The 14,022-nt window shown below is 60.2% G+C and overlaps 2 protein-coding genes across 3 annotated transcripts; one reads left to right on the top strand and one right to left on the bottom strand.

Annotated features, from left to right (window-relative positions):
* Nucleotides 1-1,103: 1,103 nt before the first annotated feature.
* On the bottom strand, nt 1,104-4,814 carry LOC311423321 (uncharacterized protein). The gene is made up of 14 exons (XM_084497170.1): nt 4,522-4,814; nt 4,296-4,456; nt 4,050-4,209; nt 3,693-3,863; nt 3,525-3,616; nt 3,281-3,438; nt 3,095-3,198; nt 2,789-3,013; nt 2,587-2,672; nt 2,345-2,481; nt 2,169-2,258; nt 1,799-2,007; nt 1,492-1,698; nt 1,104-1,416 (listed from the first exon to the last, which is right to left on the bottom strand). Exons 1-14 carry the CDS (start codon nt 4,765-4,767, stop codon nt 1,129-1,131), a joined length of 2,334 nt encoding a protein of 777 aa, XP_084353296.1. The 5' UTR covers nt 4,768-4,814; the 3' UTR covers nt 1,104-1,128.
* Nucleotides 4,815-5,737: 923 nt separating this feature from the next.
* On the top strand, nt 5,738-11,222 carry TRAPPC3 (trafficking protein particle complex subunit 3). Of its 2 annotated transcripts, XM_084497176.1 has the most exons (6): nt 5,796-5,896; nt 6,900-6,978; nt 8,449-8,546; nt 8,777-8,876; nt 9,376-9,558; nt 10,209-11,222. In XM_084497176.1, coding segments are annotated over exons 3-6 (405 nt in total). In that variant the 5' UTR covers nt 5,796-5,896; nt 6,900-6,978; nt 8,449-8,544; the 3' UTR covers nt 10,329-11,222. The 2 variants fall into 2 exon arrangements, with proteins under 2 accessions (XP_084353301.1, XP_084353302.1); XM_084497175.1 differs by lacking the exon at nt 6,900-6,978 and having other exon boundaries at nt 5,738-5,896.
* Nucleotides 11,223-14,022: the final 2,800 nt, after the last annotated feature.

Below are 14,022 nucleotides of genomic sequence, written 5' to 3'. Positions count from 1 at the left end.
GGGGGGCAAATAAATCCCTGCTGAGGGGGGGGACATCACCGGGCTGCACGGATGCCCCATCCCAACCCTCCTGCCCCCTCTGCCCCAAACCCCAGGACTTTGCCCCCTCCCCAGGCTGCTCCCACCCCGTGCCGTGGCCACGAGGGCTGATCTGAGCCCCCGGCCCCAAAAAACCTCCCTGCTGCCCCCCCCTCCAGTTATAGGGCTGGAACCCCAGGGTGAGGGTCTGGCCCCTTGAGCTGCTCGCTATGGGGTCGGCGCTGCAGCCAGCCCTAAAGCCGGTGCCCCGTGGGGGCAGGTGATAACTGGGCCAGCGCCGGGCTGAGCCCTGCCCTGCCCTAACCCCAGCTCTGTAATTATCCCGGGCAGCATCTGTAATTAGTGCCCTGATGTAATGGTGCCGGTGCCGGGCAGCCTCACGCGCTCCCCACCAGCCCCACCTCATCCTCCTGCCCCACAGCTCCAGGGCCGAGGGGCCCCCATCCTACAACACCACCCCTACGAGAGCCCAAATCCCCCCCTGGTCCCTGTTTTTGGGGAGGGGGGGCACGGCCGCAGCCCCGCACCCTGCCTGTGCCCTGTGGCTGCCCGGCCCCATGTGCGCCCCGGCCCTATTTATTTATAGCTGCCCGGAGCCGCCTGGGTGAGCTCCAGCACATTCCCTGCGCCCAGGGGGGGGGGAACAGGAGGGGAATTTCTCCCCCCAACTCGGGGGGGCAGGGCTGGATCCATCCCCAGGAGCACTCAGCAGCACGCGGGCAGCACGGCGGGGACGGAGAGGCAGCGGTGGGAACGGCCAAGCCCCGTGGTGGCTCTGACCCCACAGCAGCTCGGGGCAGTCAGGGGGGGCTCCGAACCATGGGGAGGGTGAGCTGGGGGTGGCAGCACCACGCAGCACCGGGCAGCGAGCCATCCTGACCCTACACAGCCTCCCGGAGTGGTGCTGGGCACTTTATTATAAGCGCGCTGCGCTCCCCGTGTCCAAGCAGCCTCCTCCTTCCCCCTGCTCCCCGTGCCCAGACCCCATCCCAATACCCAGACCCCATCCCAACGCCCAGAACCCATCCCTCTCCGTGCCCAGACCCCATCCCCGTGCCCAGACCCCCTCCCCGTTGCCCCTTCCCACCCCTAGCACTCGCTCAGCGGCCGCGCGGCCCCGCTGGCGCTGAACCGCGCGCTCAGCACCTCCGAGGGCGCCCGCGTCCGCTGGCCCGGCTGCTGCCCACCGGCAAAAAGGGTGAAGGTGCCGGGCTCCAGCTGCCAGTGCCGCGTCCATACAGCACGCTGGGCGGCCAGCACCTCGAAGGACAGCTTGGTCGCCCGGCCGGCCGGCACGGCCACGCGGCGGAAAGCCACCAGCTGCCAGCGGGGCACCGGCACCGAGGGCTGCTCCCACCGCAGGTAGAGCTGCACCACCTGTAGGGACAGGGAGAGGGGGTCAGGAGAGGGGACCCCAACCCTATATGTGCCCTTTAGGGTCGCCACGCTCACCTCCTCGCCGTCCCGCTGCCCCGTGTTCTCCAGCACCACGGACACGGAGAGGTTGGCGCAGACGGGCAGCACCGGGGGGCTCAGCACCAGGTCCCGGTACTGGAAGGTGGTGTAGGACAGCCCGTACCCAAAGGGGTAGAGCGGGGCCTCCCGCCCGTAGTAGCGGTACGTCCGCCCCTCCATGGTGTAGTTCTCCATGGGGGGCACCTGCGGGAAGCGGGGGGCATCGGGTGAAGGCTGGAGGGGGCACCCCACAGCCCCCCCAGGACCACCGAGGGGTGCGGGGCGCTGCTCGCCCTGCCCTTACCTGGTGCATGCCCGCTGGCCACGTGGCCGGCAGCCTGCCGGCGGGGTTGGCCCCCTGCTCGCCCAGCAGGACCTTGGCGATGGCCAGCCCGGTGGCCTGGGCGGGGAAGAAGCAGGCCAGGATGGCCCCCACGTCGTCGTGCCCCTGCGCCCAGCTCACGTTCAGGGGCCCCGCGTTGAAGAGCAGCAGGATGAGGGGGCGCCCGGCGGCTGCGGGGACGCGGGGTGTCACCACCAGCCCCGTGCCACGTCAGCTCCACGGGATGGAGCACTCGTAGGACCCGGCTAGCACGGTGCTGGGTCCCTTTTTCCTTGTCCTCACCCTGCTGCCCCTGCCTCTGGGACAGCCCCCAGCCCCTGCAGAGCCCCACCTGCCCGCACGGCGTCCTGCAGCAGCTCCAGCTGGTGGCCTGGCAGCTCCAAATCCCTCCGGTCCTTCGCCTCCGTCTCCACATCTATCCCTGCGCCGGGAGCCAAGGGACGAGCCCCTTACACCCCGTGTGGCCCCCCCAGGGGCTGCGCCCGTGCCTTCTGCTCCCCCCTTTACCTGTCCCCAGGCACACCAGCACCACGTCGGCTCCCCGCACCGCCTCCTCCACCTCTGCCCGCGAGTACCGCTGGCACCGCGGCTGCTGGCACCCCGCCGCAAAGCTGACGTTGGCCGGCAGCATCTGCAGCCCCCTCCTGCTCCAGGGGACAGCGGGGTCAGGGGACAGCAGGGATGGTCCCCCCCCTGGCCCTAGGGAAGGGCAGAGCCGTCCCGGGGGGTGTCCAGCAGCGCGGGCTCACCGGGGCGTGTAGACGTGCCGCGGCTCCGGCACCGGCGCGTAGTCCCCAAAAAGCACCCGGGGATTATCCGCGAAGGGGCCCACCACCTGCGGGGGGCACAGGGGGTGAGGACGGGCACCCGCAGCCCCCTGCCACGCAGCCCGAGGCTCCCCAAAAACGGGGATAGTTGGGGGGGCACGGAGCTGGCAGCCCCGGATCTCACCGCCAGGCGCTTGCCGGGGAGGTCGCGGGCGCGCAGGGGCAGGGTGCCCCGCTGGTTCTTCAGCAGCACAAAGCTCTTGAGGGCAGCTTCCAGAGAAAGGTTGCGGTGCTCCGGGCTCTGCACCACGCTGAGGTCCAGGGAGCTGTAAGGGTTCATGGCCGGGGGGTCGAACTCCCCCAGCCGCAGCCGCGTGTAGAAGAGGGGCCGCACCCTGGCGCGCAGCGTCTGCAAGGTGCCAAAACCTCAGCCCCGCTCTCGGCACGGGGCAGCCGGAGCCCGTAGCAGCCCCAGCTCCCTCCCGCTGACCTCCAGCGTGATGTTGCCCGCGGCCAGGGCCTGGGGGATGTGCATGAAGACGTTGTTCCTCATCCCGTAGGACAGCTCCAGGTTGCAGCCGGCGTTCACCGATGCTGCCGCGCCGCAGGGAAGGGAGATCAACGGTCAGGGCTGCGAGGAACCCGGGGTCCCTCCACCCGTCCCCAATTTGCTCACCGACGGCCGTCTCCAGGAAGCTGCGGGTGTAGTGGTGCCCCAGCATGATGAGCTCCACGGCCCCCTCGTCGCTCACCACGTAGCCCTCGAAGCCCCACTCGCCCCGCAGGATGTCCGTCAGCAGCTTCTTGTTGGCGCAGGCGGGAACGCCGTTGATCCTGATGGGGACAACACCAACGGGGGGGGGGGCACGCACCTCCCCGTGCAGCCCCCCCACCCCCGAGCCCCACAGCACGCTCCGTACCTGTTATAGCTGCACATGAAGCTGTAGGACCCGGCGCGCACGCACGCCTGGAACTGGGGCAGGAAGGTGGTGCGCCAGTCCCGCTCCAGCACCTGCGGCGCAGACGGGCTCAGCACCCACGGGTGGGGGGCCGCCCGCCGTCCATCCCATGCCCCCCGCCGCCCTCACCTTGGCATCGAAGCTGAGCCTGGAGACGGGGATGTTCTCGGGGCCCCCGTGCACGCTGAAGTGCTTGCAGCCGGCGCTGGCCTTGATGTAGCGCGGGTGCCGGCCCTGCAGCCCCTGCACGAAGCTCGCCGCCAGCTCCCCGCTCAGGAACGGGTCCTCCCCGTAGGTTTCCTGGCCGAGGGGCGAAACGAGGCCCCGGTCACCTCTGTCCCCTCCGTGCTTCCCCCTGGGGACCCTTCCCCATCCTCCCCACCCTCACATCAGTGCCCGCGGAGCTGCTGCGGCACGGCCCTGGGTGCCCAAATCCTGTCCCCCCCCTCCCCCGGAGCTCATCACCCCCTCTGCCCACCCCGGCACCTGGTTCCTGCCCCACAGCGGGTGCCTCATGATGTTGAGCACGGGGCTGAAGCAGCTGAGCCCCGTGTGGTCGTCGTAGCGGCCGGTGGCAGCGAAGTGGTTGTGCTTGGCGCGCACCTCGGTGGCGGTGGCGTTGGCCACCCGGTACACGAGCTCGGGGCTGCGGGCAGAGCACAAGGAGGGGGTCAGGACACATCAGCAAGCTGTGTCCCCATCCCCTATTAGGTTCCAGCACCCCCCCGGTACCTGAAAGCAGCGGCCAGCCCCAGGGCTTGGGGGAAAGCCGTGGCCCACCCGGGCGCCTCCGCGTCGCCCCGCAGGCACTCGGTGTTCCAGTTGTAGGGTGCGATGCCCAGGCGCGGGATGGGGGGCGCGGGGCCGTTCCCCAAAGCTCCCCCCCTGGCTACCTGCGGGCCAGAGGGGCTGAGCGAGGGCTGGGGGCCGTGCCCACCGCCCCCCGCCGTGCCCTCACCTGCAGCACCATCTCAGCGGGGCTCAGCCGGCCCAGCAGATCCTCGAGGCGGCGGTGCCAGGGCAGCGTTGGGTCTCGGAAAGGGAAGGGCTCAGCCTCGCTCGGTTCGGGGCCCAGCACCACGCACAGCAGCACCGCAGCGGCTCCGAGCCCTGCTAACGCCGCCCTGGGACGTGCCGGGATGGGACGGAGCAGGGAGGGAGCCCCCCGGGATGAGGTGCGGGGGGCTGCGGCTCGCTGCGCCATGGCTTTCGGCTCGCTGCAGGCGCAGGGGTTCAGCCCCGTTCCGGTGCTCACGGCCCCTGGCAGGGCGGAGCGAGAGGCTGGCGGCCCTGCAGCAGGAGCAGAGCGGGGTCTGGGGCTCTGGGAGAGGTTGGGAACGGGGAGAGCCACGGGGGGTGCGATTTAGGGGCTGTGTCTCAGGGGGCACCCGAGGAGCACGAGGGGCGCTGGGTGCAGGCGCTCAGCCCCGCTGCAGCCCAGGGCTGCGGGCACGGCCCCGTGCTCGGGGGCACCGCTCGCCCCAATTCTGCTCCTGTCCCCAGCTGCTGGGCCCGGGTGCTCCCAGTAGGGCCACCGAGGGAAGCAGCCGTGCTCTGGGGGGCAGAAATATTGGGAAGCCCCCGAACGACACCGCTGCTGCTGCTGGGTTCCCCTCAGCCAAGGAAATAGGGTGGCAGCTCCTGGTTCCCATAAAGAGCAGGGAATGCGTATATGGGGAAAACCAAACAAACTAGGGAACGTGTAAATAGGGAGTCTGATCATGTGCAATGTGTATTTCACCGATTTGGGCTCATTTTGGGCCAGGGAAGCCCCAAAAGCTGAGCGCACCGTGACTGATACCCCACCAAAAACACTGAATTCCCTCCTGGGGGAGGCACACAGCGCACTGCAGGGGCCTCCCGGTGCAGGAGCAGCACCCCCACCCCGCCGCGTCCCCACCGCCCGCGCACGGGGCGTTCTCTGCGCTTAATTAATGTAATTAAGCCCCGCGTGGGCGCCCCCCAGCGGTGCGCAGCACCCTCCCCTCCCATCCGCCCCCGGCGCCTGCCGGGAGCGGAGTCAGCTGCCGCGCGCTGCACGCCGGGATTTGTAGTCTCCTCACCATCACGTGACGCGTCGAGAATACCGGGAAGCGCCCCCTCCCCTCCCTTCCACACCCCTCACCTCCATGCGCGCGCGGCGCTGCCGCGTTGCATTCTGGGGCTCGTAGTTCGCCGCGCGGCGCTGGGCGCGGAGGGAAGGCGCGGCGCGGACTACGAGTCCCGTGGTGCTTTGCGCGGGAGGCCGGGTGAGGCAGCGGGCAGGGCCGGGCAGGGCCGAGCCGGGCAGGATGTCGCGCCAGGCCGGCCGCGGCACCGAGAGCAAGAAAATGGTAACGGCGGGGCAAGGAGGGCACGGGCAGGGGTTGGGGCTGGGGTAGTAATTAGTGTGGGGCCGGTAATTAGCTCGGGGATGGAGCAGGTGGGGTAATTGGGCTGGCTGAGGCCTGGTGAGGGTGAGGGGTGGGGGCTGGGGTCGGCCTCTGCTCACAGGGAACTGTGCCAGGAGCAGAGGGAACGGCCTCGAGTTGTGCCAGGGGAGGTTCAGGCTGGAAATAAGGAGACATTTCTCCTCAGCAAGAGCGCTCAGGCGTTGGGACGGGTTGCCCAGGGAGGTGGGGGAGTCCCCGTCCCTGGGGGTGTTGAGGGAGAGGTTGGACGTGGTGCTGGGGGACAGGGGCAGGGGGTGACAGCGGGGGTTGGACCAGATGATCCTGAAAGTCTTTTTCAACCCTCACGATCCTAGATTTCTACATTCAACTGCAAGCATTAAACCTATTTTTTCCTTGCTCTTTGCATGTTCCACCTCAGGGGTGTCAGTGGCAGCCCCCAGGTGGGTGCTGAGCAGCAGGGCCAGGCCCAGCTCCTGCCCGTCCCCACCCTGACAGCACTCTCTGGGGAGCAGCAGTTTGTATTTAAGGAGCTCTGCTCTTCCATGAGGATTCTGGCCCTTCTGTAACCACAGAACCTTTATAAACCGCTCAGACTATCCACTGAACTGCAGCGTGAAAAATATAAATAAGGGAAAGGTTTCAGGCACTTGAATTCCTCCAGATTGACTGGAAACGAAGAGTTAGTTAGAAATATGAATTTAGAAGTTTTCCATGTTACAACACTTGAAAGTTTCCTAAATTGCAGCGCTAACATGGGGGCACTGACAGCAATGGCTTCGTGGCTTTGTGCAGTAGCTGGTAACACGGGACTTCTCCATCCACTCACTCCTACTCTCTCCAGCTGCCAAGCCCCGTCCTTACTAAAATTATTCATATCCCTCAAATAATGTGCCCTTCTTTGCATGCTTGTTAAATTTCTCTGCCAAATGTCTGACTCTTCCAGCTGAGTTCAAGGAGACTTCCACCTTGTCATTCCTGAGTAACATGAACTTAAGCAATCTTTTCAAGACGAAGGCCGAATTGTAAGTAAAAAACCAAACAAATAACAAAAATAAGTTTTCAGTTCTTCTAGATCCAAAGTTAAGCACAAATAGCCAGAACCTGACAGGTTCTTTTCGGGTGCTTAAAGTCTTTTGGTAGCTGATTGCTGCTGACCTCTGAGTCACAGTGACAAGATGGAATTCCCTGTCCCTCCTAACAAACCCAGATTCTCTTTGTTGACTGTTGCAGTTTGGGAGCGATTCCCCCTCCTGTTTGTCTCTGTGTGAACTTGTTCGGAATGAAGTGGGATCAGTGTTGTCACTTAACTCTGATGTTGTCTCTTTTCCCTTCCTTTCTGCCTGCCCGCTGCTTTCATTCTGTAGTATTGGTATTTGCCATTCATTTCACCTTCTGCATCTATGCATCTCATGGTAGGTGAGAGGCTTTTACTCTGAGCTTAGACTTTCTGTACTGTTTCTGATTGCTAAAACCCAAAGCAGAGCTAACAGCTGAAAGACGATGGCTTGTTTGCCCCCGAATGCTCCTTTTGGGCTCTGTGAAAAGCTAAAGCCTGTTGTAGCCTTTGTTTTGCAGCCGTGTAACCACTGGTCTGACTTACTGGCTCCTGAGAAAGTGAGAGAATGTGCGGTGACACGCAGGAGCTGTGGTGGTGGCGGCTGCGAGAGGAGACACACTCCCATTGTGTTTTCTGCAAGTCTGTGCAAAGCAGGCGCAAGTAATTCAGATCCTAGCCAGGCACAGAAAGTGGATGTGTGCAGCACATCTGCTGACCTGCCCTGAAACACCCCGTGCTGTTCCTGTTTTGGCTCAGAGGAGCTGATTTGAATCTAAATGAGGTGCCTAGATAACTGAATGATCTGACTGGGGGTCAGATGTGCATCACCTCCTCCTGGCAGCAGAGTGTAATCCTATCTGCAGGTGGATGAGCGTGTTTTGTCCCATTGAAAGGACAAAAAGCTGAGCCTCAGCAGTGCTGGCCGTTTGCAGTTCATTTCTCAACGCAGATAAGAGGCACGGTTTGAGCCACAGCCCCCTTCACCTGGAGGTCACTGCCTGAAACAACTTCAGGTCCTTGGCAAGGGATGTGATGCGACCAGGGGGTGTCATTCCAATTCCCTGGGGTGTGCTGGCTGAGGCAGGGAGATGCAGCTCACAGGACTTGCCAGGAATGGCTGGAGTGCAAAGAGCCGCTTGGTTTGCCTCTTCAGGCCAGGTCTGGGCCGTGTTGATGGGAGTGCTGGGTGTGGAGAGAGGGAGAGAACAAAAGTGCTGGGTTTTCCCAAGGCGAACGAGCATTTCTCTTCCCAAAGAGGCCAAAGTTGCCTTGCCAAAACACGAACTGAGACCTCTCCTATTAGCAGCAAATACCTCTGAGGCAGCAGGTTTCTGTTCCCCCTCTCCAGGCCACCCGAAGCAGCGCTGGACGCAGACGCAGCAGTGCTGTCGGTTTTCTTTTCAGCTTGTGCTAAACCCCTTTTACCTCTGCCTAGAACTCGGAGCTCTTCACGCTGACGTACGGCGCTCTGGTCACCCAGCTGTGCAAGGACTACGAGAACGATGAGGACGTCAACAAGCAGCTCGACAAAATGTGAGTGGATCTGCGGCAGCAGGGAGCTCCAGATCGAAGTGGGCACACCTCTGTGTGCTGCTCTGAGAGTAAAAACGTGGCAGACCGATTTGTATTTAATACTGGTACCTCCCAGATTGAAGTTTCTTCCCTCCAGTCCTGTCTTTTATAAATATTCCTATAAATATGAGTTGCTTTTTTAAAGATGTAGTCTTTAATCTGCAGCTTGTTGCTTTTCTGTGTGCTCACAGGGGTTACAACATAGGTGTTCGGCTGATAGAAGACTTTCTGGCCCGGTCCAATGTGGGAAGATGCCATGATTTCCGTGAAACTGCAGATGTTATTGCAAAGGTAACCGAAAGCACAGCTTTGTTGGGTTGTTGTGTTCTCATATAAGAGTTTAAATAGGATTCTAGTACAGAGCCAGAAGGTGGATGGTGAGAAATACATTCCGAAATGTGTTTGGTAGCTACCCAATAGCTGAATTTAAATAGCCACCTTGATGCCAGTTTGTACCTCATCTATTGTCCCTTGAAAACAAAGCAGAGCACATCCAGAACCCAAAAAATCTAATTCAGGGGCTGCCCGTGGACATCTTTCCATGAGGAGGCCCTTCTGTATCCCTTGGTTTTGCATGTGAGGATGGAGTGTTTGCTACTCACAGGACTGTGCTGAGAGTTTGAGATTTTGGGGAGGAAAAAGACAGAGTTAAATCCCTAAATTCTGCTGACCTGTGGTAACTGGGAGAAAGGAGTGGTGTTCTCAGAACCCTTCAGTGTCTGACAGAGATCGAAGCAGTGGTGTTACTTTGTGGGTCACGTTCTTGTTTGTGTTCTGTTTGCCGTAACAGATAGCATTCAAAATGTACCTGGGCATCACTCCCAGCATCACCAACTGGAGTCCTGGCGGTGACGAGTTCTCCCTGATCTTGGAAAACAACCCCTTGGTGGACTTCGTGGAGCTCCCTGACAACCACTCGACTCTCATCTATTCCAACCTTCTCTGTGGAGTGCTGCGGGGTGCCCTGGAAATGGTGAGCCAACGTCTCTGTTCCAGTGAGATGTAAACACAAACAATCGAGGTGTCAGCAGATGCTTTAATGTCTAGTCTGTGCTTGTGACTTCTGTGTTTGGTTTGGACCTGAAATCAATTCTAAGGAGAAGAGCAAAGCTACAGGAGTGCTTGGTTGCTGTTGCATGTGGCAGCTTAGAGCCCCAGAAGTTCTCAGCAAGCCCCTTCATCTTACGTACACACACTAATAGCTCTTTGAATTTTTAAGAAACTTCAAAATCCTCTTTTTGTAGCTGCTGTGGGAAGTCGCTGGAGCAAGACAACAGCTGTGTCTCCAATGTAGGAGTCTGTGCAGGCTTGATTATCCTGCTTAGCTGTGAGTTTTGAGGAACATGCACGGAGCAGCAGGGCGTGTAGCCCCGAGTGATGGTGTTAATTGGCCTCTGATCTCTGAAGGGAGTCCGGGTTGCTCTGTGGGACGTTTGTTTGTCTAGGCAAGGTGCCTGCTGCCCACCAAAGGCTGCGATGTGCGTGGAGGATGTGATTCTCAAACTAATGAGTGCTTCCCTGGAGCTCTGCAGTGCATGTTGCCTCCTCAGAGGCTTCAGGGTCAGCTGGGAAGCTGCTGGTGGAAGGGAGATAACAGCTCTTCTTCTCTCTCACCTCTCCTAGGTTCAGATGGCCGTGGATGTGAAGTTTGTCCAGGACACGCTGAAAGGGGACAGCGTCACAGAAATCCGAATGAAGTTCATCAGGAGGATTGAAGACAATCTGCCAGCTGGCGAGGAGTGAGACGCCGCCCAGTCTCCCTTGGGGACTGGGGGGGGACCAGCTGGTTTTGGCCGTTAGCTTTCACCACAGATCTGTAGGGATCTAGTGCCCCTGTACACTCAGACTGACTCACTGACTGTTTAAGATGTTGTTATATTCTTCTACTGTTACTTCCATCTCCTGTAGAAGACAGTTGTCTGGTTGCTGTTCGTTTCACAGGTTCATTCTGAAGCTTTTTCATAAGGTGATGTCATTTTCATATTCCCCTGGGAAATCTTTCTACGCTCAGTTTCTAATTTGTCACGTTTGGTTGTGCAAGAACTACTGCTCCAACCCTAAAAGAGCTCCAGGCTGTCCAAATTTGAGCCCAAGTTTTACAACGGGAATTGGAGACCGAGTTGTAAGAGCCTCCTGATTTACTGTTAACGCTGTCCTTAAAAAGAGGTGTTTAACATTCACCTGGAGACAAGTGCATAGCATTTCTGTAGAGCAAACTGGCTTCTTGATTCTGAAGTTAGGAGTAAAATGCAAGCTTGATACAAGGGGTGCTGTGGGAGAGCTGTTTGAGTGCACAGCACTCTCTCGGGAAGCTCCTTTTCCCTGAGAGCAGTGGCATCACGCAGCACCCACAGCTTCAGGGGGTCCACGTGGCCTCGTTCCCTCCCCCCAGCAGCACTTTTGGAAGCAGCCTCAGCAATGCCGTTCCCTGATGGGACTTTGTAGTCCCACAACTCCCCTCGTGGAAGGGCAGGACCAGTAAATTGTTGGGGGAAAACCACTGAATATTTTAAATAGGGAAAGAAGGAGCAGCTGTAATGCCCCTGGTGCCCTACAGCCTGGGGCTGTGTGCTGAGCGTGCAGAACCAGACACCCAGGCTAAAAACTGGAAGGTATTAAATGCGTTTCAGCAAGCGAGCTTCCTCTCCTCTGTGATGTATAAACACCGCACGGTGTGGAGGAGCTGCTGGGGTGTATTCTTACCCAGACATTTAGGCTAAAACAGAATTCCCCGTGGGGAGTGAGTTGGCAAACTGCGGCAGTCTGTGACACCTGCTCTGTACAATAAACACACAAAGTGGGGTTACCCTCCAAAAAGTGAGTCACTGGAAAACCAACTTTCCTCTGCCATCCTGTTCAAGTCAGACGTTCAATTCTTGAGCCACTTTACATAGCACGAAGGCACAAATCACACAACTGGCAGCCTGAAGTTGAAGCTCTGCCTTCCACGGGAGCTAGCTGACAGGCCAGGCACCTCTGTGCGGGTTTGTGCCCGAGTGTAAGGTGTGAGAGAAGGGTGAGATTTGTGCTGCTGGGAGCTGAGGTTCTCCAGGTGAGCGCTGAGTTGTGTGGATTGATCACTCCCCAAACCGTGTGGATTTGCCCAGAGGAGTTACATCGACGAGTGGCTGTGGCTAACGGGTTTTGGAGGCGCCACGTGGTCACAGAGGCAAAAACCATCAGTTGTTCCCCATTGTTGGCCGTTACAAGTCATTTTAAGGCTGCATTTTAAAAGCGACTGCATTAAAAGAAGCCCGGTGTCAGCTCTGCTTTCTCCCTGCTGCTTTTTGGTGAGGCTGGGGGCTGCGGGCCGCGCTGGGGCTGGCAGGGCGACGGGAGCGCGGCCCGAAGAATGTCTGGCTGCTGGCCCGTGTGCAAGCTGCTGCCCGAAGGGAACCTGCCTGATATTCGGCGATATTCAGCGCACGGAGGGGCTGGGATTGGGGCTGGTGCTCGGGGGCAGCGCTGGGAAACCAGACAGTCAATGTTTGCTTGTTTGAGCAGCAGCCTTTTTCTGCCCGCTGAATAGCCGGGCGCTCACGTTAGCAGAGCCTCTGCTGTCAGCCCGCGGGCGGCTTCTGCAGCTCAGAAATGCTTTTTGTGGTCATGCACAGTGGGGAAAAAAGCATCTCAGGAGGAGGTGGCTGTGCCCTGCTCCTGTGCTAGCGGGGTGTGGGTGCTGCTCCAGCCTTGTGGCCAGCCTTGGGGTGCTGAGTGGGAGCTGCTGGCTCTCCAGGAGCAGGGTCTGAGCCCTCCTTGGTCGTCTCAGCCGTACAAACGCTGCTGAGGAGCCTGCAGGGGACAGGGCAGCCCGGCAGCATTCACTGTGCTCAGCTCAGCCCCGAGCACTGAGCACCCCCGGGGCTCCTGCCAGCAGCTGGAGGGGTTCAGGATGGATTTTTGGGGAATGATACAATGGCAGAGAGCGGCTCGGTGGGGCGAGCAGCAAAATCACTGCCGGCTTTGGGTGCTGCTCTGCGTTAGCACCCAGCAGGTTGGGGTTTAGGGCTCTTCTCCTTGTCAGTGCCGTGGCAGCGGGTGCTGAACTTGGGGTCAGAGCAGAGCAGCGTGGTGCTGGTGGTCTGAGCTCTGCTCCTTCCCGAGCAGGAGAGGCCGGGGCCGGGCGGTGGAGCCGGCAGAGGGTGCTGAGAGCTCGCCAGCTCCGGCTCCTGCCTGGCTCGTGGCAGAGGCAGCTGTGCAGCAGCAGCCCTGGGGCCCTCCGTGCTGCGTTTAACCATGGGTTTAACCATGCCGGGGGTCAGCCCTGAGCCCCCCTGGGTTTAGGGATGGCGTTTGGGGTCACCTGTGCTGCCCCCAACCCCATTAATGGATGGGGGGAGATGAAGGTGGACGGAGTTTGGCACCGAGGGGCAGCAAATCCTTAGTGCCAGGCACCAGGCAAGAGGAGCACCCGGGCACCCTACAACCACCGAGCCTTGCCAGAAGAACAGTCCCAAACAGCCCCAAAAAGCACCCAAGTCTCCCAAAACAACCTCTGGCAGGGGGCTGTCACTGGGACCCAGTCCCCTGGGCTGCTCTGGGACTGGGGGGGACCCCTCAGCCACGGCTCCCCTGACTCCTTGAGCCTATAAAGGGATATTTTGCATCCAAAAGGGGGTATTGTATACCCAAAGGGGGATATTTTGCACCCAAAAGAGGGTGTTTTGTGCCCCAGGGCTCACTCCAGGTCATCTTTCCTCCCTCAGCACCCACGCTTGGCCCCCCCCAAAAAAAATTTCTAAAGCCGTGCAGTAATTTGCTGGGGCGGCTGGGTCAAAAGCAGCCCAGAGCCTCGGGAAGAGCAAAAATCAAAAATTGCATTAAGTAAATTAAAAGTGTCTACTACCGAGCGGCTCATTGTAGACGGGGGAGAGTATGCAAAAAGCTGGGCCCGAGAGCTCCTAAATATTCCCATGTGCTGTTTATGGGAAACAAATGGGGAAAGGCATGCTGCATCAATAAAAGCCCGAACATGGCTGGGGTTGGACCGGAGCCTCTCCGCGGCTCCAGGTTATTGAATCCCCTCCGCTTTGATGTGGTGCCAGCCCTGACCCCTGGACACAGAGCGCGGAGGGGAAAGTTGCCGCTGTGGGAAGCGCGGAGGTTCCTGCCCAGAGATGTAACCTGGCAGGAGGAGAGGCAGCTTGCAGCCCCTTTTTATTTCCACGCGGTGTTTGGGGTGACGATGGGAAGTGAAGAGGGGAGATGGGGTGAGGAGGGACACGGGGAGCACCCCGAGGACCCCATCCCAGTGACGGGAGGGGACGGATCCTGCATCGCCCAGCCTGGTCCCTTCGCGGAGCCGCGTCCTGACCCCGTGCTGGGCTGGGGCTCCGTGTGCTCGGGGTGTCAGAGTTGGAATTTGCAGAGCTGCTGCAGCTGTGGCGGTGCCCAGAGAGGGCAGGAGGAGCTTTTCCAGCCCTTTGTGTCCCAGCCC

This window comes from Aythya ferina, assembly GCF_964211825.1.
Source record: "Aythya ferina genome assembly, chromosome: 24".
Taxonomy (NCBI): domain Eukaryota; kingdom Metazoa; phylum Chordata; class Aves; order Anseriformes; family Anatidae; genus Aythya; species Aythya ferina.
Note: the sequence above shows the minus strand (reverse complement) of the source record. Positions and strands in the feature narration are given on the sequence as shown.